Here is a 23,204-nt window from a genome sequence, read left to right as displayed (position 1 = left end):
AAAAAGGCCGGACAGTGAAAGAGTGTCCTTATTGACCTCCACATCACTCTGAACACAGTGTTGTATCACAGAAGCACAGTTAGGAGAAGCAAAAAGAATATTATCATATCTGTGAGCTTGCCAGCTCAGGACTTTTTAATGTTTATGTACATAATTGTCATTGCAGGATAGTAAAATATCTTGAAAATTGGTAACTGTGCTGGAGCTTCTAGGTGAATCAGAAAATAAATGTTTTATCTTGCATTTCCTCCGCTATTCTGGTATACACTTTTATTCCTTTCTGGAGCAAGATAATAAATCCACTTACTCCAGCTTCTGGGACAGCACCATGACTGTTCTTCTAGCCAAAGGGAAAGCTCAACATGAACCTTTTGGTCTGCAGGTTTATTTCTGCTTTTCTGAGCTGTGGCTGTGAATGTCAGCCTGGCTTCCCCCACCGTAGGGACAGTCCTACTCCCAAATCCTCTCTGGATGCCAGGGATGGAGCCCGTTAAGAAGCTTACATGGCCAAGTCCCTGCTAACATTGGGAAACTACCATCTTTGAATGCTCAGGCTGCTGATGTCCTTGCTGGCGTTGCTACAAGAAAATTGCTGGAAGTAGAATAAATCCAGCTGAATGCGGCACATAATAAACTGAAGGGCAGCAACAGAGCCCTCGGTTTGATTGATTATAGTCCATGCATAATGTTTCTGATGTGATGTTTAAGTACTGGAATCAAGCTGGAGGGTCAGAAATGGGCTGATACTTGGAGTAGCTGTCTAGGCACATTCCCCATGGATCAAAACTGGTGTTGCTTGAGACACAGGGCTTTCCTCATGTGTTGCCTTGGCCTCAGTAAGGACTGGTACGTCTCTAGCACCCTGGATTCACTGGGAGCATTGCTTGTAAGCTGCACCATGTTGGTTCACAGACACGCTGCTGTGACCAAGGGCAGCTGGAAGCTTTTTATGTTTCTTGTTCTTCCATGTATTTCAGGGTCGATCTGGCCGGAAGGGATTTCCGGGGAGACCTGGTCCTGATGGTCCAAAGGTGAGGAGAGTTTGTTCATGATCAGAGAAGCAGTGGGTGGAAGGGAGGAAAGGGAAAGGGAAGTATCTTTTCTCAACTTTACCATGCTCCAACCCTCAGGTATTCACTTCAGAGAGGACAAGGGGATTTCTCTTTTTCTCTGAATTTTGGGGTCTCTGCTGCTGCTTGGTTTCTTCAGCAAAAAGAACGATGGTGCATTTTTCAAGCCATGTGCTTTATTATAAACAAGTGTGTTCCTCCTTTGATATTAACCAACTCCCCCTCCATCATCTCATCTTATTTTCCATTGCTTCTCCACATTTTTGTTCTAAAACAATGCACATCATTCCTATCTTTGCTGCCTAATTAGCAGCAGGAGCCATCCCAGCGCAGTCCGCTCCACAAACCCACACTCAAAAGGGAAGAGAAAACCCAACAAAAACAACCTCTTCAAACAGTAAATAGCAAAAATGTGGTCTGGCAGCACATCTGGAGTATCTGCCTACTGAGAAAATACAGCTGCCGTCACCCCGAGACAATACTGGTTAGCGGTGAGTTTGGCCTCTGGATGGCCTGTCCAGGGGCACTCCGCCGGCCTTCCAGCGCTGCCACGGCTGCCCTTATCCCCAGTGGCTTTGAAATGCTTCTCCTCCTCCTGCTTTTCTCATTCTGTGCACTGTGATTGAGCTCATGTGGGTTCTTTCTGTGGTTTTCATGTGGATGCTCCACGTGACAGTAATGTGCCTATGCTTGAGATTTTGCAAGAGCCAGAACCAGGGTGCAACAGCACCCAGGAATATTTGGATTATCTTATATTCTTGTGACACTTCCACCGACAGGTGAATTTTCTGAATCCCTTTTCCTCTGTCATCCAGGAACTACACCTTCCCATGGTGCCTGCACTCCTGCTTTCCCTAGATGCTCCTCAAACCCTTTGGTTAATCATGGTCCTCTCCTATTCTCTTCCCACTGCTGATGTGTTTCTGTCTTCATCTATCTGTTTTACTTGGGTCAGAAACACCCCAACTTCAGGAACATCCCTGATGAGAACTCATGCCTTATTAAACACGAGGATAAAGCAACCAGGACGAGCCTATGCTACAGGAAAGCAGGCAGCTTATGTTTCAGTGTCTGAGTTTGGGTTTGTGAAGGTTATTTTACCACAGCAGGACCAGCTGCTTTTGGGGCATTTCTGTCCAGAACACTGAGTCTTTGCTCCATGTTTGTCTCGGCTGTCTTTCTTGCTTTGGATTATCTTTCAGGTCACACTGGGTCCTGTAAGATGTTGTTTCTTGCAGTTTTTCCATGATTCACATGCAGCAGCCCAAATCATGGGTGTACGAGGAATCACGTTGTGCTGAGGGTCTGACTGGGAGCACCAAGTGACCTGTGTGCCTTGTCTCTCCTTGTCCTGCAGGGTGAGCCAGGAAACCATGGCCGACCAGGGAAAGTTGGTGAGCAGGTAAAGTCTTTGTTTTCCTTATCTGTTTGATGGTCTCCTGTGTAGGATGTCTCCTGGATGACCAGGGTGCAGGCAGAGGACAGTGGCCAGGGGCTTCTGGCCACCTCAAACCTGTCCATAGTCCTGCTGCTCCAGCTGGGTTGCTCTCAGTCTGGCTGAAGCTCTTGGCGAACAGCACCGACAGTGACCATCGTGTCTATTTTGGAGGTCTATGGTGTCTATGGGGGTCTCTCTACACCTATCTGAAAGGAGGTTGTAGCGAGGTGGGTGTTGGTCTCTTCTCCCAAGTAACAAGCAATAGAACGAGGGGAAATGGCCTCCGATTTCACCAGGGGAGATTTAGGTTGGACGTTAGGAAAAATTTCTTCCCCAAAAGGGCTGTCAAGCGCTGGAAGGGGCTGCCTAGGGAAGGGGTCGAGTCCTCAACCCTGGAGGGATTTAGAAGCCGGGCAGATGAGGTGCTGGGTGACATGGTTTAGTGGTGGGATGGAAGTGTTAGGGTAACAGTTAGACTTGATGATCTTAAAGGTCTTCTCCAACCTCAATGATTCTATGATTCTATGATTTTAAACTGGAGGTTTTTCCATAGGTAGAGTGCTCTGATAAAGTCACAGGTCAGGTGGATGTGCTGTCAGCACTGGCAGCAGTACAGCGCATATGACCACTGTTGCTTCTCAAGGAGGCAAAGCCACAGTCAGGAAAAAGATTATGCATTTCTGTGTGTTCCTCTCATCCCTAAAAGGGCAATTTCCAGGCTTTGCTTATGTAGGATTTAAGGGTAGGATCGTCTGCTTTGGGCACTGCGCTGCTTTGACTCCAGCTGAAGAACCAGGCCCCTGGGAAGAGAGGCACTGAGCTGTGTTTCGCTGTACCGCAAGAGAGAACGTGCTGCTGGAGTAGCAGGGGACATGCATCATCCCTGTAGGCTTCAGGGGAACCACAGTCATCAAGGAAAAAGAAACAATTGCTCCCATGTCCTGTGATTGAAACCAACCAACTTGTCCACCACCAACCCTGAAATTGCAGCCGCGGAGCCTCCAACATGTTCTGTGCATTCATACATGACCACACCACGCTGGCTGCAGCAGCTGGCCCTGGCAAAAAGGGTGTTGCTTCTCAGCACAGCTGGCCTTCCCAGCGCTGTCCCTGCCGAATGGTCAGCAAGTTTGGTTTGGTTTAGCTTGTCAGCATCTCTGGCTCTTCTTTCTCCTGTATGCAACAGCTGGGGGTCGCTTCTTCCATGGGTTTCTGACCAAGCAAGTCCAAAAAACCAAGATAGAACGTTTTCAGTACCAGCGATCTGGTGAGTCTCGGTGTATATCAAGGATAGTAATTTCTATTTGGAAATTAGAGCCATTTCTATGTTGTGGTTAACAATTTACTGCATGAAGAGCAACAACTGAAGGAGCAAACTTGTCCACGCATGTGAGTTCTATTTGCAGCTTTATCAGATTCTGCATAAGGTCAGGCAACACCTTCCAGTGCTCTGTGCCTCAGTTTCCCCTTCTGTGGAAGCGTGAGGCAGCTCTGAACAGTCCTTAGCGCAATGCCTCCTGTTTTCAGGTGGCACCTACAGATACTGTTGTATTACAGTTAAAAATGACCATTTAGAAGTGCTTTGAGATCCTTAACAAGATGTTGTCTTTGAAGGACAAAGCATCATTAGGGTTATTATTCTTTGACATCCCTCAGGACTGACCTTGGATGAAAACTGTAGGCACTGTTCACCAAAAAGAAAACACAGCTGGCCTCTGCTGACACTGAAACCAGCACAGCGGTATGAAAGCTGCCTGTATTATTCTTAGTCAATTAGTCTCTGTCTAGAAATATCACCCAGAAAGAATTTCCATTTCCGCACCAGTCAAGTCATTAGAACAAAAATGTCGCACCAGATTAATGAGAAACAACCTCCTTTCCCATCACACCTTCGCTGAACACTGCTAGAGTGTTGGATTTTCATTCCTCCCTCCACCTCAGCTTCAGCATTTGGTGTTGGGGCTGCGCTGGCTTTTTGCAGAGCTCTGAGAGCTTGGGCTACCGACATCACTTGGCACTAACAGACACCTTCATCTCCCCCTGTTTTGTCTTGTGGAGGCCTTGATGTTTTCTGTTCCATAAGCACTATAGGAGTGGTCAAACTTTTCAAACTTGCTGTTCTGCCCTCTGTATGGGTTCCCTCTGAGTGGAAACCTTCAGCATAACAGCATGAGAAAAGAGCAGCCATACATCTCACCGGAGTTCTCTTCTCTTCTTAGGGAAATCTGTTTAGGCAAACATGGGAGTTTCTGTAAGGTTTCCAGTGACACTTGAGCTCTCATTGGAAAAATGAGGTTTTAAGCCACAGGGCAGTCCCTGATGAGCTGTTTTTCCATAGCAAGGGCACTGACTTGGGAAGTTCATTCATAAGATGCTTGTTATCTTCATATGCTGGAAGGATTCCAGCTGCTGGGCTCCCCTGTACCCTGGAAACATGTGATTTAACCCTTCCTTGCCAGTAGATGGAGGCAGAAGAATATGAAGAAGAATATGGGGTCCCTGGCCCAGGCCACCAGAGCTGGGAATGCAGAGCAGGAGGATGTCACCGAAATGTCCATGTTGAAGGCCAGACAGCCCTGTGGGAGAAGCAACACCCTGCAGCAGGCAGGGTAGCAAACTGGGAAAAGGTGCTGCAAGCCCATGGACACCCCCTGCTCTGCACTAGAGACTGAAAACATTCATGAAGAGTTGTGTGAGCTGAAAGAAGCTAAGGTTCACCTACGGCCTTAATGGGAATGAGGAGGTCCTGTCACCACAGGTGACAGCTTTCTGAACAGCTTTCTGAATCCCTCCTCCTGTACAAGAAGTGGCAGCCCGGCCCCCTCGCATGGCGGCGTTAGGGCCAGCCATGCACTGGCACCGTGCTGGGAAGGGCAGTCACTCCACGGCCCCTTGGGGGTATCTCTTCCCTCAAGGGAGAAGCGTGTTGTCCCAATATCAGATACTATTCTAAAATAACTTGTCAAAGGAAACCAGCACCACCAGTTATGCATTCATTTTCCTTTCGGTGCCCTTACAAAGGAGGGATGTGCTGTAACGTCAGTTTTGCAGGTGGGTTCTGACACGTGGAGATACGTATTGACTTGACCAAGCTCAGACAGGTCACCAAGAACCGAGCAGGGAATTGCACCGGCATTTCCCACGTCTTAGAGCAGCACCTTTCCCAATGCATTTACCTTCCCCTCCAGAGCATCTGTCTGAGCTGCAGACCCCTCCTCCAGGGGTTTGGGAGCACTGTGCTCTTTGATCTGACAAGGTGTTTTGTCTCAGCGTCTCCACCTTCCCTTCCCTCGCTCCCTCGAGGGCAGTGGGAACCCAACGCGGCCCCAGGGTACAGCTGAGCTCCGGTGCACAGGGGGTTAAACCACACGGCTTTTCTTTGCGGGTCAGAGCGTCCTCCCTTAAACTGTGATATTTACTGTTTTACTTTCCCTTTCTTTCATCTGAATGGGAGGATTGTACATTTACTCCCTCCCATCCTTTGTCCCTGGTTTGTTTTGTTTTGAGTTCTAGCGAACCAGTAAAACAGAAAGGCCATGATCGGTTCCTGCTGGGAGCGACTGGCGGTCCCGTCCCTGGGAGACCCTGCTCACGCTGGGCTCGCCTTTCGGTTGTTTCTCTCAAATGGGCTATGATTTATGCAAGGCTTCATTGCTGACTTGCTCTCTGTTGATGCAGCCAAGAGGGGGGGCTTAATTATGACAGGGCTGGACAATAAATGGGGTAAGCCAGACAGGAGTTAGGAATTACAACCCGCCAGTCCCCCCCCTTTCCTTCCCCCCAAGCCCCCAGCAACTTTTTAACAATCTCCATCCCTTTTCCGCCATGCCCTTGGCTGGGGAATACAGCAGACTGAATCATGAGCGACATGCTGAACTCCCCGTCTAATATAAATGTTTTACATTCTTTCCTGTATACTGTGGGCCTTTATCCGGGCAGCCACCACTGCTGGGACTTCACGTGCATCATTACACACGCTGCCTCGAGTCGTGTTTGATGCAGGGCTTCTTTTCAACCCTGGGAACCTGGGAAAAATATGTTATGCTGCAGCCATTTTAGTGTAATGGCCACAATTCATGTCTGCTTTGATTTAATATTTGCCAGCAGTGGCTATTCTGGTTCTTAAAACCTAAGTCTTTTGCTCCTTGTGTTCTTTTTAGCGTCTATCCCATTTTGGCTGGTGAAGAATATTGTTACCCAATCTCCTCCGGTTGTTTCATATACTCCCAATAATTTACCAAGATTTATTTTGCCTAGACACATCTATCTCGTTTTGTGTCTGCTTGCAGACACAGCAATGTTAGTTAATTTAGCCCAGAGCAGACAGTATTGGCTGCAAACCCTACAGAGCTACCATGCTGGACGCCTGGCCACATCACAGGGTCCCTGCTCTGCCGTCTCTCTTTGGTCCCTCCTCTGCCATGGTCACACCATGGGAAGCTCCTCTTGCTGGGTACGCAGGCAGCAGGGGCATCTTCCCTTGAGCAGAAACCTGGTGTACCTGTGCAGGTAGGGTAGTGAAACCCTGGCAGGGGTTGCCCAGAGAGGTAGTGGAGGCCCCATCCCTGGAAACATTCAAGGCCAGGTTGGCCGGGGCTGTGAGCGACCTGATCTGGTTAAAAGTGTCCCTGCTCCCTGCAGGGAGGTTGGACTGGGTGACCTCTAGGGGTTCCTTCCAACCCAAAACATTCTATGATTCTATGATTCTATGATTCTAATTTGCCCTGGTTTGGGGGTGAAAACCAGGCCAGAAATTTTGGCTGTCCTCCCCCTCCATCCTGACACTTACCCGTGCAGCAGGTGCCATGTTTGCCTCTACCCCGCTTGCCTTGGCAGCGCTGGCAGGTTTCTGCACAAGCTGGGATAACAAATGGCACATCTGTGGCAGCGAGAGGGGTCTTGGGAGGGCGTTGGGTTTGTGGGCTGCTCAGCATGCTGTAGTTGGTGCTCTGCAAAGGGCCTGTGGAGGCCCACCGGCTTGGCTGGGACACACAACTGGTGTACGTCACTTCATGGCCCAGACTCCTTAGAGACTTTGTGCAGTGGGAGCCGATGCTGCTGTGGACAGTGCATCAGAAATATTAGCCTTCAAGCCTGAGTTTTGATACTCAACGCCGCACCCCAGGCCCCTCAGAAGTGTTCTTGAAAGTCTTGTTCTGAATAGTAACAACATTTGCTGCAAGAGCAGGGCTCTGCTGTCTTCTGCGAGGACTTAGCTAACCCAGAAGCATCTTAAAGAGAGCATCTTCTCGGGCAGAGAGTGAGTTCTGCGGTTTTTCTGAGAAATTGGAAATGAAGAAACAGATTTGTTCTTTCTCGCTTTATTATCTTATTTCTGCCTAGCAATGCATTTCCTTGTTTTATCTCATTGCTTTGCCATTCCCTCCTCTGCCTTAACTTCTGCCTTCTTTGTGGCCTTGGGCTACTGGAAAACATCAGTAACTGGATACGGTTATCAGCTATGTATCTGCACTTGTGTCTAGTTGAAAGGATAATTGATTCAGCAGCCTTCAGCAATGCCACCCAGTGGCAACCTTGCATATGCAGATATTGCAAATTTGCCTGCTGTCCGTCTGGTTCCTGCACTGGGCAACCTGCTGCTGAGTCCATTACTGCTTTGCTCCCACGTGTGCCTTGGCCCTGCAGCCTGGCCCCAATGGCACGTTTGTGCCCTGGAAATGCTTCAGCTTTGGATGCAGCAAAGACCATTTCAGTCCTGATGTCAGAAGGGTTGGTGACATACAGCCCCTGATGGGATAGTGGAGCTTTCCTGGTAGTGGCTGTCTTCCTGTGGTTAGTCAATATTTCCATCATGGCACAGTGGCATGCTGGTTTCCTGGGACATTATCTCTGGATAAATTTCTAATGCAAGCATCAAACCCCAGGCTCCGAAATACCTGCTGAGCTCTTTGCCTTCTCTCGTGATTTTTTTCCAAACACTTTTCACCTGGATGCTGCTCCCATGCCAGGGTGTGACAAGGACCGCTCAGAGCGGGGAGTGTGTGGCTGCTCCCTGCAAGAGGTGAAGCCAGCTGGGCATCTGAGTGAGAGATGCTTTTGTTGAGCCCATCAGCATGCCTCAGCAAGGAGCTCCTGTCTCCAGTGATGGTCAAAGGATGGCATTGAGTGGCACCATGTAAGGAATGTTAATGCATGAAGTCTCTCAGTGCTTGGAGTCATCGTCAGAAGCTGTTCCCTCTAAAAGTCATTGGAGAGTGACCCACGGTTGTGTTTTATGTCTCTGAATGGGTCTGCTGAGCCTCACACACATGAGAATAGCGACGAGGCTGGTTATTTTGTGCAGCAGCTTTACCCTGTGAGAGAGGCTTTTGGTGGTGGGGGAGTTGCACAACCCATGCTCTGTCGGTGCTGGATGCTCCTCTCTGGCTGGGGGGTATCACGGCAGTGTCAACGCACAGATGTAAACAGAACCACAGCGATGCGCCGACTGCAGAGCGCTCTCCTCCGAACTGCACACGTGTCAGGCCAGCTGGGAACGGAGAAAGCAACGAAGAGAGGAAACTTTTGCTGCTTTTCTTGCTGTCGCTCCAGAAAGGAGATAGCAGGGTGAAAAGCCTTCCCTTTTCTGAGACCACGCTCCAGAAGCTGCCTTGCTAGTGTAGCTTTTTTCCCCGTTGTGTTTGTTCATGCTGAATATTTTCTTGAGCGTGCCGTTTGAAAACCTCCTTGACATTGAAAAGGCGAGATGCAGTTGCATAGAGGAACTTTACAATTTATTGTGAAGATTTCAAATTAATTTTAAAAAGAGGAAGAGCAGGATGATCCCACTGGAGAATCCATCTCCTGCCTCTGACTTGCTCAGCAGCTGCCTCCCAGTACCAGTCAGACTGCTGCTTAAAATCAAACAAGCTGGGGCATGGCTTAGTTTGACGCCATCCATGCCAACTGCAGGCGGGTTACGAAGTGTTTCAACAGGAGATGAATCCCTTTGGTTACAGGCTCATTGGAGGAACTAAATACAGATATCCATCTCCCAGTGACCCTTGCATGAGAATCATGCGGTGAGAGAGAGCGCGTCTATCGTGACAGAGGGGATGGGCCCCTGCATCTCTAGGGCCAGAACCCCGCAGAGGTTGGTAGGGAGGCTGCTGTATTTTAATTCTCAGGAATCATAGCTTGAGATTGCATCTGTTTCCATCATCCTAATTAAAAGCGGTTCTGTTTGTTTCTTTATTAGCCCAAATGTTGTTAAATCCTGACCTTAGACTGAGGGTTTTTTCCAAGATAGTTTCTGAGTAGTGTGGCCGATCTGCTGCCCTGCTGGCCCCTCTGGCTGTCTCCTCGGACCTTTATTTCCTACTGACATCCCAACAGCGTGACACCATCCAGGGCAAAATTAGTTTGCAGAAGGGTTTGGGGCAGCTCAGATTAACCCAGAGGAAGTCTGCCCAGTACAGCAGTTAAAATGATGGTAACTCTCAGAGTCCGGGCAACCCAGGAGCTCCCGCTATCGATGTTCTTGGGGAAGCTGCACTGACGTTTTGGGAAATGCTTGCAAAACAAAGCCACGCTATGGACTCGGCCTTTCTACGAAATGTGCTTAACTCATCCCCTATACCGTGTGTTGTGGCTCTTGCAGATCCTAGTGCTGTCGTTCCAGCTGGCACCTAAAGCAGAACCAGCTGTGGAGTTAGACATTCCCATGGCCGGGAGCAACTCTGTCCGTTCTGGTAGCCAGTAGGAATTACTGAGCAGTATACGAGGGATGCTGTGCTATTTCAACCAGCAAGGTGGACCAAAGAAACAGTTTACTTTCTCAGCAACTATAACTGAAAATTAATTGTGCTTTTCTCTTTCCTCAGGGTCTAATGGGTTTCATTGGTCCGGTAGGAGAGCCTGGAATAGTGGGAGAAAAGGTAAGATTGCTTGCAACAGATTGGTTGTTGTAACTTTTGCAGGATGAGGGAGAGTCGGGTGGGAGGAATACTGTGGAAATTTAAGTTGTCATGTCAGTGCAACACCCATTGGGGAATGCAGCACATCCAGGGTATCTGAGCTAGTCTGGGGCCAGACAAAAATAATACACTTTGCATTTAGGAATTAACATGCGCTTGCCCTCCAAGGAGATGCTGTCAAATATTCTCTGAAAATCTAAGCTTTATTCATTCTTAATCTGCCAGAAAGCTTGTATTTAACAGTCAGTTCTGTTTTTTCTGGGAATGAGGCACCCATGAGCCCCATGTTCCTGGTCAAGGGAGGAGTCCAAGGAGTTTAGGTTACAGATTTGTGCAGAGATGTGCTCATGAGCCCATGCTGAGTTGCCAATGGGGTCGCACAGGACCAGGCCTGAGCCTGTGCTGAACAGGAGGTCTCAGCAATTTCTCAGGTGCAGAGAAGGTACAAGAGTGCAGCCGCTTATCTGAGCAAAGGCTGGTCCAAATATTTCCCTTTTTATTTGATGAGGACCATCCCATCTGACTGCCCCTGTGGTTGGATTGGGCACGCTACTAAGGGCTGGTGCCCTCTTGTGTGCAGCACAGATACATGCTTCTTTCAGGAAGAAAAATGGCTTTATTTTCCATAAAAATGTAAATGGGCATTAATTTGTTTTCTATTAGAGTGTAAAATTTTATTCAGGGGTAGCTTCCAAAGACAAATCATCTATGTCATTCATTGCATCTCAGTCGCAGACTGCTGGTTTTCATTGGTGGCTTAATTATTCACAGTCCAACCATAAAGATAGTAAAGACCATAAAATTATGCATTCCACACATCAGTTCTCTCGCGCGTTTTTATTACTTCAAGCCCTGTCCTCTGGGTAATGATGTCAAGACTCTGTGACAGTTACACTGTGTTCACTGCAAACGCATTTTATTGCTTGTCCGCAGCAGCCTTTGGAAAGCTCATTGCACTGATGGGCTCTGGTGGGGCAGTAGCAGAAGCAGGCTCAGTCCAAACAGTCACGGCACACAAGAAGTAAAAGGAACGATGTGATGTGGGCTGCGTTTTACAGAAGGAAAACAAAGGAATAAAGAGTCTGTGATGTGTCCAAGGTGCCTGAGCAAGCTGTCTCGGTGGCAGCTGCAGCCCTGAACTGAATGGGGAATAAGGGGTCTGCCATGCAGGAGATGTGGGAAGACCTTTTTTCCCACTCCAGTAAATTCACATCTGGCCCTATGACATCTGTGCCAATGCCTTGACCAGATGAGCTGTCCTCATCTTGCAGATCGACTCTGTAACACAGTGATGTTACGCTGGTGTCCGGGCAAACCCAGGCTGTCCTTTGAAAATCTGCCCTAGGAGATCCTCAGCACAGCTGTGACTTCTATCAGACTTCTCCACCAGGACAAACTTACCGATGACAGAAATAACTATCATGAAATCAAAACCTCAACCAGGCCTCCAGTTGGCATAGCGTCCTACAGCTTACGATGCTGTTGTGAGCTAAATGAAGTGGGAAATATGCTTTCATTAGACGTAGCTGAGTCAGCAATCTGCATCCCGAGAGCTGCAAAACTTAAGACTGAAGCCAGTAGAATCCAAAGATTATCAAAGAGAACAATATAGTTTATACATACTTAATAAAATCCATGCATTCAGGGGGAATAGAAGTCCTTACATTGGTTTACAAGGGCCAACTGGTGACAACACAAACTCTGGGGTTTGTTTTTAATAAGCTGCTTAGAGCCCAGAAAATATTTCCCCTTACACTTTAGCTGTTGGAAGGTAGGTCAGATTTTGGGCGTAAACTCCTTGGCAGCATTTGCTAACTCCTCCTTCTTCATCCCCCCAAGCACACAAACATAACACACCTAATTCCCGGTGCGTTACCGGGGCTGCCAAGGAGAGTACAAGCTGTTACAGTGGGATTGCCACCACCTCCAAAAGGGAGCAGTGGACGTCCCATCGCTACGCCGTGCCTTTGACTTGCCCTTGCATCAGTGGGTCATGGTGGTGCTCATGGAGGCTTGCACCTCGTCTCCCATTCTTGGCTCCGCTGCAGGGCCGAGGGTGTACTCAGGGGAAGTAAGATGTTCTGCATGTGGGGATAAGTAAGACTTGTGGAATTAGTAAGTGATTTTTTTGGTACGTTGAATTTTTAATGCCAAATGGTGGCTCACTTTAGAAGGGGTGGTATCTTTCGGGTGGGCCGTGGAGGCATCCAGCTCTGAATCCCTCATAAACTCAGGCCTCCAGATGGTGGTTGTTTGCACTGTGGTCTCAGTGCAAGCCCACAGGGTGGGGAGTCCCCCCAAAATGCCTACAGTCTCCTTCTGAAAGCACCAGCCATATATTCCAGGTAGCATATCTTTTTTTTTTTTTTTCTTATTTTTCCAAGTTGATTCCCTGCTCTCAGCAGGGCCTCATGACCACAGCTTTCAAATCTGTGCCTCTTAAAATGCCAGGATGTGTAAGGATTATGATAGAGCATAACAGAGAGGGATATCATGCCTCGGCTGGGAAGGGCTGGAGATCTCCTGGGATCCAGTCCTTGCACTGTCCAGAGTTGAAGGTGGTCTTGAGTGCATTGCTTCTTTCTTGTTCCTCGTTGGTTTGATGGCAATAGTAAAGTCCCCTCTCTTGGGATATGGAGGGTTGGCTAATTCTTGCTGTGGTGCTGTAACTACTCTGATGAGTTGGATACTTGAAAGAGGGTGATGACTGTTCAGTACTGGAAGCCTTTCCTGTAGAAGTCAGAAGACTGCAATTTGTGGATCTTTTAGCTGTTTCATTGCTCTAGATCCCCCTTGCTGCAGGCTCAGAGTGCTTGTTAGCAAAAGTCCTCACTCTTCCCCATGCACCTGTGTCTCTCCTAGGGCGACCGTGGCTCAGTGGGACCCCCAGGCCCTCCAGGAGTCAAGGGGTCGATGGTAAGGAGTAAGTCTGCATTCTCTCTCTCTTGCTGCTGCCTCTCTCTCTGTCCCAGCCAAGGGTGCAGCTTCTCCTGGTCTTCTAGTTACATGACAGCAGCCGCAAATTCTTCCTGTCTCTGCGGGGATGGGAATTGCCATTTGACTGACTGGATATTGAGGAATAACCTCTCCCCAGCAGCCGTGTTCAGCAATCTCCCCTTCAGAGGAACGCTGGGGTTTGAGACGTGTTCTGCAGTTCCATCAGCTGAGGACCTGTTGTGCCAAGCAGAGATAACTAGGAACCACAAGCTGCGGCACCTGAAGGATTGCCTGTTTCCAAGCATCCCGACTACTGAACGAATGGGGTCTGGGAACTGGGATCTGTTGGTCACATCCCACCGAGCTGCCAGGGGCAGCTGGAGGCACTTGTGGTGTTTTGCTGTGCTACGTGCGCTGCCATTTGGGGATCCTCCTTCAGCCATTTAACAGAGGGGACCTCAGCAAGATCTTGTCTTGCTCTGACACTCACCTCCTGTCTACCATAGCGCAAGACCCAAAGACAGATTTTCATATTAATTCAGCCCATTCTCTCCTGGGCTGTTCGGAAGATCTAGCTGCTTCTGGTGCTAGCAAGGTTGGAGCTGGGCTTTTGACAAGTCTGGCCTTCTCCATCTGCCCCTGAGCAATTTTACCCTGACAAATAGCAGACCTGCCTGGCCTTGCAAGCAACCAACAATGCCGCTTCTCCTGTCTTCCCGCTTGGAGGAAGAAGGGCCGAGCAGATCCTGGGAATTCACACCAGCCGTGTTCTTCTTTCTTCCCTTTTAGGGGCACCCCGGGACACCAGGAGGGGTGGGTTTTCCTGGGATCCCTGGACCAACAGTAAGTAAAGGCTATCGTCATGTGTAATACCACACACCAGAAATCAGCATCCTGGGCATTCAGGGGCTGAGTCAAGCAACTGTTCTTGGTTTATTTGAGTTTGATATGAACAAGAGATTTGGGGAAAGGGGTGGGGCATGAGTGGGAGGAACATGGAAAGAGATGCTAAAAAACAGTGCTTAATTCAAGCTTTTGTAGCCCATTTCCTTAATGGGGGATCCAAAACTCGCAATCCAGTCTCAGTCTTTTAGCAGGACACAAGCTCTCTAGCCAAAGGTGTTATTGCAAGGCTCTCTGTTTCTGCTGGGAGCTGTTAGCAGCATGGTGATTGCATCATCCGATCCAGCGACTGCATCGTGTGCTGACGGCATCATGCGTTTTCAGAGACCCTCGCTGGGGCGGGAGGAGCAGCTGCCCCAGATGCACCCTCCGTCGGGATGGGCTCGTCTGGCACATGTGCAGCTGCGGCCGGGGCGTGCAGTTGGCGTGGAGGTAGATTTTAGTGCAGCTCCAGTTTCCCACAGCCATTGTTTAGACGGAGCTCCAGCTCTCCCAGTAGCACAAATGCTGCTGTGTGTCGTTTGCCAGAACCAACGGAAAGGCAGCTCTGGGCGGGTAGAGGGAATGGATTTTGCTCAGTGTGTGAATTCCCACAGTGTTGTTAATTAGGAGGAAGATCACAGCAGTGAAATGCCCGGGCAGTGCCAAAGGTTTGGCCTCCAGATCAGCGGGAGGTGAGGGAAAGAAAAGGTCTGAGGTCAAGCAACTCCTCGGGCTGACCCGTCCCTACCTGAAGAGCAGCAGCATGACACTGGCCAGGCCCTTTCAATAAAAGGAGCATGATGCTGCCCGCAGCCCCCAGCTGCTCCGTGGCCCCTCATGGCAGCACTCGCTGTTGACAGAAGTCTCGGAGGCAGCTGGATACCCCTAGATGTCCCTTCTTGAGCAACTCTCCCAGCACATTAGCTGCTGCCTGACTTGGGGACAGCTCGAGCATCAAGCTGGCCCCCCCACTTACTCCACGCCTGTGAGCACGGGGCAGGACAGGAGCGCATCCTTGCAGAGAGAGGTTCTGTACTGAACCCATGGCAAAGAGTTCCCAGTCCCAAAGCACTGTCTAGGGCACCAGTGACGAGTACCTTGGGCTGAGGCTGAGTTTTGTCTTGCTTCACTGGGGCATGACGACAAGAGCATGAGTTGAGACATCAGCCCTGCCTGGAGATGCCGAACCCTCTCTGCAGAGCACTGGGAGCTGAGACCGTCCCCAGGTCCTTCTGCTTCCCTCAGTTCCCTGTTCTCCTGCAGACAAATAACTAACAAGTTCATTCAAGCAGAATGTTTTCTCCAAGGCTGCATTTTAAAAAGGCATAATTCAATAAGTCAAACTTCCCCACAAATCTAGTAAATCAAATAATCCCCTAATATCAAATCCCCACTCATTAACTGCAGATGTTTCTGCCTGTTTCTCCACCAAACATTCAATACTTGCTTTTCAAGCCAGACCTGAGGCATGCTGCTGTTGTTTGTCCTAAACTGCTAAAATCTTTGAGATTAAGCTATGCAGTGAGCCTCAGCAGCTCTGATGTCTGATTAATTCAATAGAGGGTAATTGGGGATGGGAAGCAAAAATATCATCAAGGGGAGGAAACTCTGCACTTAATTTCAGCTCACTGAGACTTGTGGATTCCTTTTCCCTCTTCTTGCTCACCATCACGGTACATCTTCCGTGTTAATACACAGTTTTGAAAATAATGTTTACATATAGGTATAGTAAAGGTCATATATAGGTATAGTAAAGGTCATTCATCCTCTCCTAAACAGTTCCTTGAGATTCCCAGCATGTACCTAGTTGTTCCCTCAGCATTTTGCCATCACAACGAATGTTTCCATGCTTGTATTTTCATAAGCTATTTGGGATAGGCTGATACTTCCATTCCAGGAAGATATTTCAAATACCAACAAAGAATTTCATTTCAATATGTGTTTATCATAAAAATATCTATAAACCAGGCATCTGACACATCTACTGCTTGTCTGTGCCAGTTGCTACTGACCTCGCTAGCAAAACCGAGATTTACTGTGATTACAAATATAGTTACAGTCAACTAACTTTTCCATCTTGAGTGAGAACAGCAAAGCATTTGTATTCCGAACTTAACATGCCATGCAGAGAGGCACCTCCATTCCAAAAGCAAAATCTTTATTGGTGGCAGTGGTACAAGCAGTAGGAAGAGCACAGTCCAATTTTGTTCTGATCCTTGGTGGAGTTTGCAGGGTTGACAGTTGGTAAAAGCTATTAATATATAAATAGCAAAACTCGATGTGGAATGTTTGAGAGAGTAAGAATGGAATGTGTCACTCTGAGGTTTTCTTTTCTGACAGCAGAAAGGCACTAACTTTAAATACAGGTTTTTAAAGTTATAATACAGGAGTAAGTCCCGTTAATTGAACATATCCTTTAATTTTTGAAACTGATAAATATTCTGACAGGAAAAAGAAAAGCTGTTTAATTTTCTTCTGCATTTTCTGCATGCACATTAATGAATCGAGTGTGTACAAAGCCAGGTTAAAAGAAAACCTGAAACCTTTCTGTAAGTGTAAGAAGAACAGGATCATCTGCAACACCAACACTCCAAATGAAAGTAGCATCTCTCTGCCAGTATGAATGTTTATGCAGCACTAACAGGGCAACAGTTACTTGAAGATAAAATCAGTATTTGGCTGAAAAGGTCAAACTTGGATACCTAAGATGAGGTGTCTGATTTTGTATTTGGACAACGGAAAAACAGATCCTGGCTATTGTTATTTTTGTACAGATACTGAGCAACAGCTGCTTTTAATAGCTTTGAAGGGAATTCTGGATGTTCGACTCCTCTTCAAATCACACCACTTACTTACACAGACAACAGGCTGCAGATACTTAAGCATACAAACCTCAGCCAGGAGCCTTGGCCTAAATGTTCATAATCCAAAGACAATCAGGGAGTTAAAAAAAAAGACCATTTCTAGACAAGAAAATACGGTAATGTCTTTGGCAAGGGTTTAATGAACCAACCTGCTCGTCAATGGTCTGTGTCTGAGGCCGCTGCAGATCACGTAGGAATGTGGGGTCCTACCAACAGCTGCTGCCTTCCTCCTCCTCCATCTTCATTTTCTTTCCCTTTTCCCCTTCCAGGGTCCAGCAGGAGTCCGTGGTGCACCGGGGATAAGAGGGATGAAAGGCCGCAGGGTAAGCACTTTCCATGAGCTTTTATCCCTCTCCTCTTTCAGCCATTGGAAGAGTAACCTGGTGGGTGAGTTTGGGGGGGTGAAGATGAGCAGCGCTTGGGGCAGCACCTCCGCAGCCACATTTCTGCTGTGCATAAAGACTGCGGTCATTGAAACAAGTCTTACCAAGTCAAGACCATTCACAAGTCTTACTTGTGAATGCAAGGGATGTGTAGGGGCAGAAGGGTGTCCCAATGCAGAGTTTATCATGGAAGTGGTCCAGCTTGTCTTTTCCAACCACCTGCAATGTTAAAACAGGGTTTACGGACACTTCTGGTGAGGATGGTAGAGATGGAGTCTGGGCTGGGGGAAAGGGTGCAGGTAGAAGACCAGAAAAGGTGCCTTTGCTGCCAAAGGAGAGGGAGCAGCTCAGATGTGAAGTGTTGTGATTTAACCAGAGGCAGATAAAGCAGGAAACATTATGCCGTGACACAAAATTAAGAGAAGTGGCAGCAGAAACAGAGCTGACAAGGAGCCGAACGGGCTACTCTTCCCCTGTCTCCCCTTTCAGTCTCGCAGGATTAATATCTTCTGGCAGCGTTCCCCAGGGTGTGAGAAAGGTGTGTTTTGCATTGTCGGTAGATCAAATTATAAGCACGTCCAGTGTTTTTTATGGTTTTTTTCCAGCCCATAACATAAGGCCCTGATTCTATCTGTACATATTTAACAGTACCAAACTGTAAGCATGTGTGAATCCTCGCTCTGCCTGGGAAGAGCAGAGCCCAGCTTGGTACCGGGTAATGCTAGCATCACTGACAGCGCTACAAGTACATGTTACACTGGATAAACATTTCAGAAGTGCTCCATGTCAGTTCATGTGTGGTTCTTCCTGCTCTGTTTGGGTGACAGCCGACAGCAGAATGACCTCTAGACCTGCCAAAGCTGCTTGTTTTCCTGCCTGTGACATCCAACCCATGTCCCACTGAGCTCTTCAATCTTTCTCCTTCTCCAAAGGGACAATTATAGCAGGAGCATCCCTGCTTTGGGTTGTTTTTCTTTGTCCAGCTGCTTTACAAAGTATTAATAGCAAGCGCACATGGGTTCTGCTGAAGGCCCCAACAACAACATATTTTGCATTTCTCCCTCCAAGGATCTTATGATATCTGTTTCCTTGTTTCATTTTCAAAGACGTAGGCTGGAGTAAACTATACATTTTGTCCACCCCCAGCCTCTGCTTCTACTGCAGCTCCTGGAGAATTCGGAACAGCCAAGGATTGCATATGTTTCCCTATACTGGAGCTAATGCTCTCTGGGAGCTAATAGCTGGGACTGGCAAAAGGAAATGGAATAACCAACTAGAAAGCTTTATAACCACAGAGTTATGTACCCTGGAACAGCTTTAAGCTTTAAAAGCATGGCTAGAAGGACACCAGTAACATCCAAGCCTGGCAGATGCATATCAGGGTTCATCTTTTAACTTGTGGCTGGGAAAAAAACAGCTTCCCTGCCCCTGTTCTCTTTGGTGGGAAGGGCCATGGATCTCATTCCCCAGCTCCACTCTCAGAGGGTCCCCTGGGAAGTGAGGTTTCTCTGGGCTCTGTGGAGGCAGTTAACTGAGCTGTCCGGGACACCCGTGATCATGACAGATGAGAAACTGAAGGCACTTTCACAGGAAGGTTTTGAGTGGATGGTGGAAAATATCTCGAGGTGAAACTACAGCACAGAGCTGAACAGGAAAACACCTTCTGAATGAATCTAGGCTGCCGACTGTGCGGACTCTTGGAGAGGTGGCTCCTCTGAGGAGATCAGACATTTCTGCTGGTGCTTTTAATGTACATGGTGGCAGAGGAGGAGTCCCAGCACCGTGTTCCCACAGCTGCCAGCCAGGGATGCCAGCCGCAGCCCCTGGCGCCGCGCTTTTCCTTACAGCAGGCAGCCACGTGCAACTGTGGTGTTTGGCTCTTGCGTTGCACGGGATTCACTCGCATAAATCTTCTTTGGCTTCTTACATCTGCATTGGCCTGAAGTCCTCAACCCACAAGGAGACTACAGCTGACCAGCTCATTTTCAGCTCCATTTGTACTGTCAGGAATGACAAAGGGGATATTTATTATCATATGAGGTAAAACCAAGAGCAAAGCTGGATTCAGCTCCAAAGAAAGAAGGTTGGCTGGCACAGAAGGGACCTGCCTTTGGGTGTAGCTAGATCCAGGCGCCGCGCTTTTCCTTACAGCAGGCAGCCACGTGCAACTGTGGTGTTTGGCTCTTGCGTTGCACGGGATTCACTCGCATAAATCTTCTTTGGCTTCTTACATCTGCATTGGCCTGAAGTCCTCAACCCACAAGGAGACTACAGCTGACCAGCTCATTTTCAGCTCCATTTGTACTGTCAGGAATGACAAAGGGGTATTTATTATCATATGAGGTAAAACCAAGAGCAAAGCTGGATTCAGCTCCAAAGAAAGAAGGTTGGCTGGCACAGAAGGGACCTGCCTTTGGGTGTAGCTAGATCCAGAGAGCGGGTGCCAAACCCTCAGGAGAAATCGTGCAGTACACCAGCAGCTGCCAGCACCGTCCATCCTCAAAACAACGTACCCCATGGTAGAGATGTTCAGCTTTGTGGCCTTGCATTGCGTTTCCTCTCCAGATGTTGAGTCCGGCAGACCCTGTGCCAGTTGTTCCCATTGGACATTTCTCCACTGAGGAAGCCCAGACTTCAAAGTGCATCCCAGCCCTAAAAACCAGGAATGCAGCGGTGGCTCTATCCCGGCTGGCTGCAGAGCCCTGCAAAAAGTCACCCTGGGAAGTGCAGAACGCGGAGGTAGAACAGGAAGGGGGGCCCAGGGAAGAGGGTGCATGAAGGTCTTGATCTTGCCTGAAGGACACCAGTATCAAAGAGGGGTAAGCATCTGCCAGCGGGCACTGAGCATCTGGATCTGCTGCTGGTGCCCTGCCCTGACCCTGCCCTCATCACCCACTGTTGGATGCAGGATGGTGGAGATTTGGTGCGTTGGAGCACCACAGTGATGTAATCCATACAGAATTTGAGAGACAGACAGACAGACATCCTTTCTAAGATCCCCAGCAGAGAGGAGGAACTCGGGCTTTGCTCTGAAATCCTGCAGATTTCGGTGAATATGATGTGGGAAAGTCGGTATTGTAAGGACCAGCAGATCTCCTGCCTGGAGGATTTCTGGTTTGTATATCTCCCTCTCACACTTTTCGTACTCTCAGAAGATATTCCAGACACGGAGTATTCTTTGTTTGCTTAGTTCGTCCTGCTATTCCAGCTCTTGGTTTTCTCAGGATGAGGAAATGATCCCCCAATTGTAATTTCAGACATTACCCTCTGTCTATCCGAGTTTACAAAAGGGACGTAATTCAATTCAGAGTGGAAACATGAATGCAGCCTCTGCCAGATGTTTGTGGATTCCATGAGCTCTGTTTGTGGATACTTCATTAAAGTAATTTGGCTTTTGAAGGAAACGTAAATAGCAAATATGGTTTCAATTGTAAGGAACAATGGAGACTTCTTGGGGTCCCTATTTATGTCGTGATAGCTTTTTTGTATTGTCAAGATATAAGTATAAATTTTAAAAAGAAAATTCTTTAAAAAGCATAACCTTCTTTTTAGTCACAGCAGGGCTATTGTTCCTTCCCAAGTCTTTGTTTAGCCCATCAAGCTGATACTGAACCGTCTTCCACAAATGCAGTTTCCCCTCTCCTCTTCCCGAAGGACACAAAACTTGGACCTGTGAGCCCAGGCTTATTTCCCTTCATCTGTACTCAGTGGAGCACTTGGACATGTGCTTAACATTCTGCTAGTGACAGCTCTGCACATGTTTAAACCTAATTATTTAACCAAATCAAGGTTTAAATTTGCAGGCGGCTGATTCAGCAAGTCCCTCGCCCTATCTCACTTAAATTCAAACACACGTTTCTGTTAATCAGCTCCTTGCAGCAGGGAAATGTGTGGTCTCCAGCATCCTCTATCGAGGACGGCGATATCAAAAAGCCCAGGTATTGACTGAGAATCTCTACAAAAGGCTAAATATCAGCTGGAGCTGTGACTTTGCAACTTGGATCATGAAGCTGCACCTGCAATTCTGCTGTAAACCTTGCCCAGTTCTTCTGGCCAAGGCGTCTGTTGATATTTCTGGCGGTTTATCCTCTCACTGGAGGGGATGCTGGGTGCTGGCTCAGGCAACTCAGAGGAGCTTTTCAAATCCCAAAGCATATTTCTCTTTTCCACCATACCATTCATTCATCAAGCTCCTGCATTAACTCTTGCCCAGGTGAAGCCTGCAAAGAGCAGATAAGGCGAGGGCACTGGCATTCCCAGCGCGGCAGGGCACCGCTATCTCTCCACCACACGGACCCGATGCTCCGCAGCATCACTGACTGAAGGAATCTGTAAACGCTAGGGATTTTGTAAAGCGGTGTTATCTAAGCAAACCTGAAAATAGTTGCTTTTTCCAGGCCCAGCTGAGAAGTTGTTCACAGAGAAAAAGCAGAGGTGTATTGTTTTGCTCCCAGGGATTTTCCTAGTTGGCTGAAAAAGCATTAGAAGCGTTTGAGGAAAAGTTAGCTACGGATCCATGGCCAGCAATGTCTCCCTTCAGCGTCAGTCAAGGCATCTGCTTGCTTTTCATTTGGCCAGACTGTGATAGTGGAATATCAATATTTGGATAAAGGGGTAAGGAAAGAAGCTTTGGATTTCTGGAAAGGAGCTACTGACTGCTTGTCCGTGCTGCTGCTGCGTCTGCTGTTCAGAGGCTGGTTACGGTCTCTCTTTGAGCTCTGATTATCTGTTTAAATCAGGGGCAATGCAGCGCTGCTCTGCAGAAACAGCTTGTTGAGTGTTTAGTTCTGTCCTGCAGGAACATTGTCTGCTCTCGGTGTATCTCGATTGCCTTACAGTGTCTAGCAGTAAACCTGAGTTGCAAAGCCTGGAGCTGAATTCCCCTGCATTTGTGAGCTGTCCATATCTAGCCAACATCGTAACACTTTGTTTAGTCTGGGATTGCTGATAGTGCTGCTCAGTATCGCACATCTCTGAGGGAAATGCTGCCTTGGCACGCGTGCCCGCTGGTTGTGCAGCACCGTGACCTGCTTTGCTACCATTGCTGGAGCCTACATTAAAAATAACTCATGATTACAGGGGCCAGAATGTGACTGCAGGTGGGACTTGCGAGGCCTTAATGCTAGCTTTCCACTACACAGCTCCGTGGGGACCTACACAGGGATTACGGTGAGAAATGTCCCCACATAAGACATTGAGGCTAGAATTTAAAGCATGCTGGGCTCCTGGTGTCTCACAGCCTGCTGAGGTCCAGGACCCCAGCACAAGCATGTCTTTGCTGCAGCCAGAGCATCAGCGTTCGGACACAGGGTCGCAGAGCCATGATTTCCTGCGCAGTACCAATTTGGCTCCTCTTGCCTGACAACACAAGCAAAAGGGAAAACTCATCTGTTTAGGTAGCGATGAGTGATGATACTTGGTCTTGTGGCTCATGTGCTGCAGTGGGGCTGACCGGGCTCGTCCCTGTGCTGTGACTCCCTGCCTGACCTGGGGTGAGCTGCTTTGAGATGGACACGGCAATGCCTTTGGGCTGCATACTCACGTCCGGCCGGCTTTGGTGAAACAGTTGAGCAGATTCTCAAGTGCTCCATCAGCCATGAACCTGTATTTCTCTGTGCTTTGGCTGCCCATGTGCAAAGGAGTGGACAGATCTTGATTTAACCCTCCTTTTTTTCCTGTTTACATTGTAAAGCTACTTGGAGCTCGCACTG

General features: G+C 48.2%; 1 protein-coding gene across 1 annotated transcript in view; it reads left to right on the top strand.

Annotated features, from left to right (window-relative positions):
• The window catches only part of COL27A1 (collagen type XXVII alpha 1 chain), a 166,593-nt gene that overhangs the window by 93,587 nt on the left and 49,802 nt on the right, over window positions 1–23,204 (top strand). The window contains exons 23-28 of the mRNA XM_009634842.2: window positions 978–1,031; window positions 2,428–2,472; window positions 10,332–10,385; window positions 13,287–13,340; window positions 14,151–14,204; window positions 17,380–17,433. Coding sequence (XP_009633137.1) covers window positions 978–1,031; window positions 2,428–2,472; window positions 10,332–10,385; window positions 13,287–13,340; window positions 14,151–14,204; window positions 17,380–17,433 — 315 coding nt within the window. The remainder of the gene's footprint in view (window positions 1–977; window positions 1,032–2,427; window positions 2,473–10,331; window positions 10,386–13,286; window positions 13,341–14,150; window positions 14,205–17,379; window positions 17,434–23,204) is intronic.

Source organism: Egretta garzetta, unplaced genomic scaffold, assembly GCF_000687185.1.
Source record: "Egretta garzetta isolate BGI_Z169 unplaced genomic scaffold, ASM68718v1 scaffold190, whole genome shotgun sequence".
Classification (NCBI taxonomy): Eukaryota; Metazoa; Chordata; class Aves; order Pelecaniformes; family Ardeidae; genus Egretta; species Egretta garzetta.
This window is presented reverse-complemented; position numbering and strand designations above follow the sequence as displayed.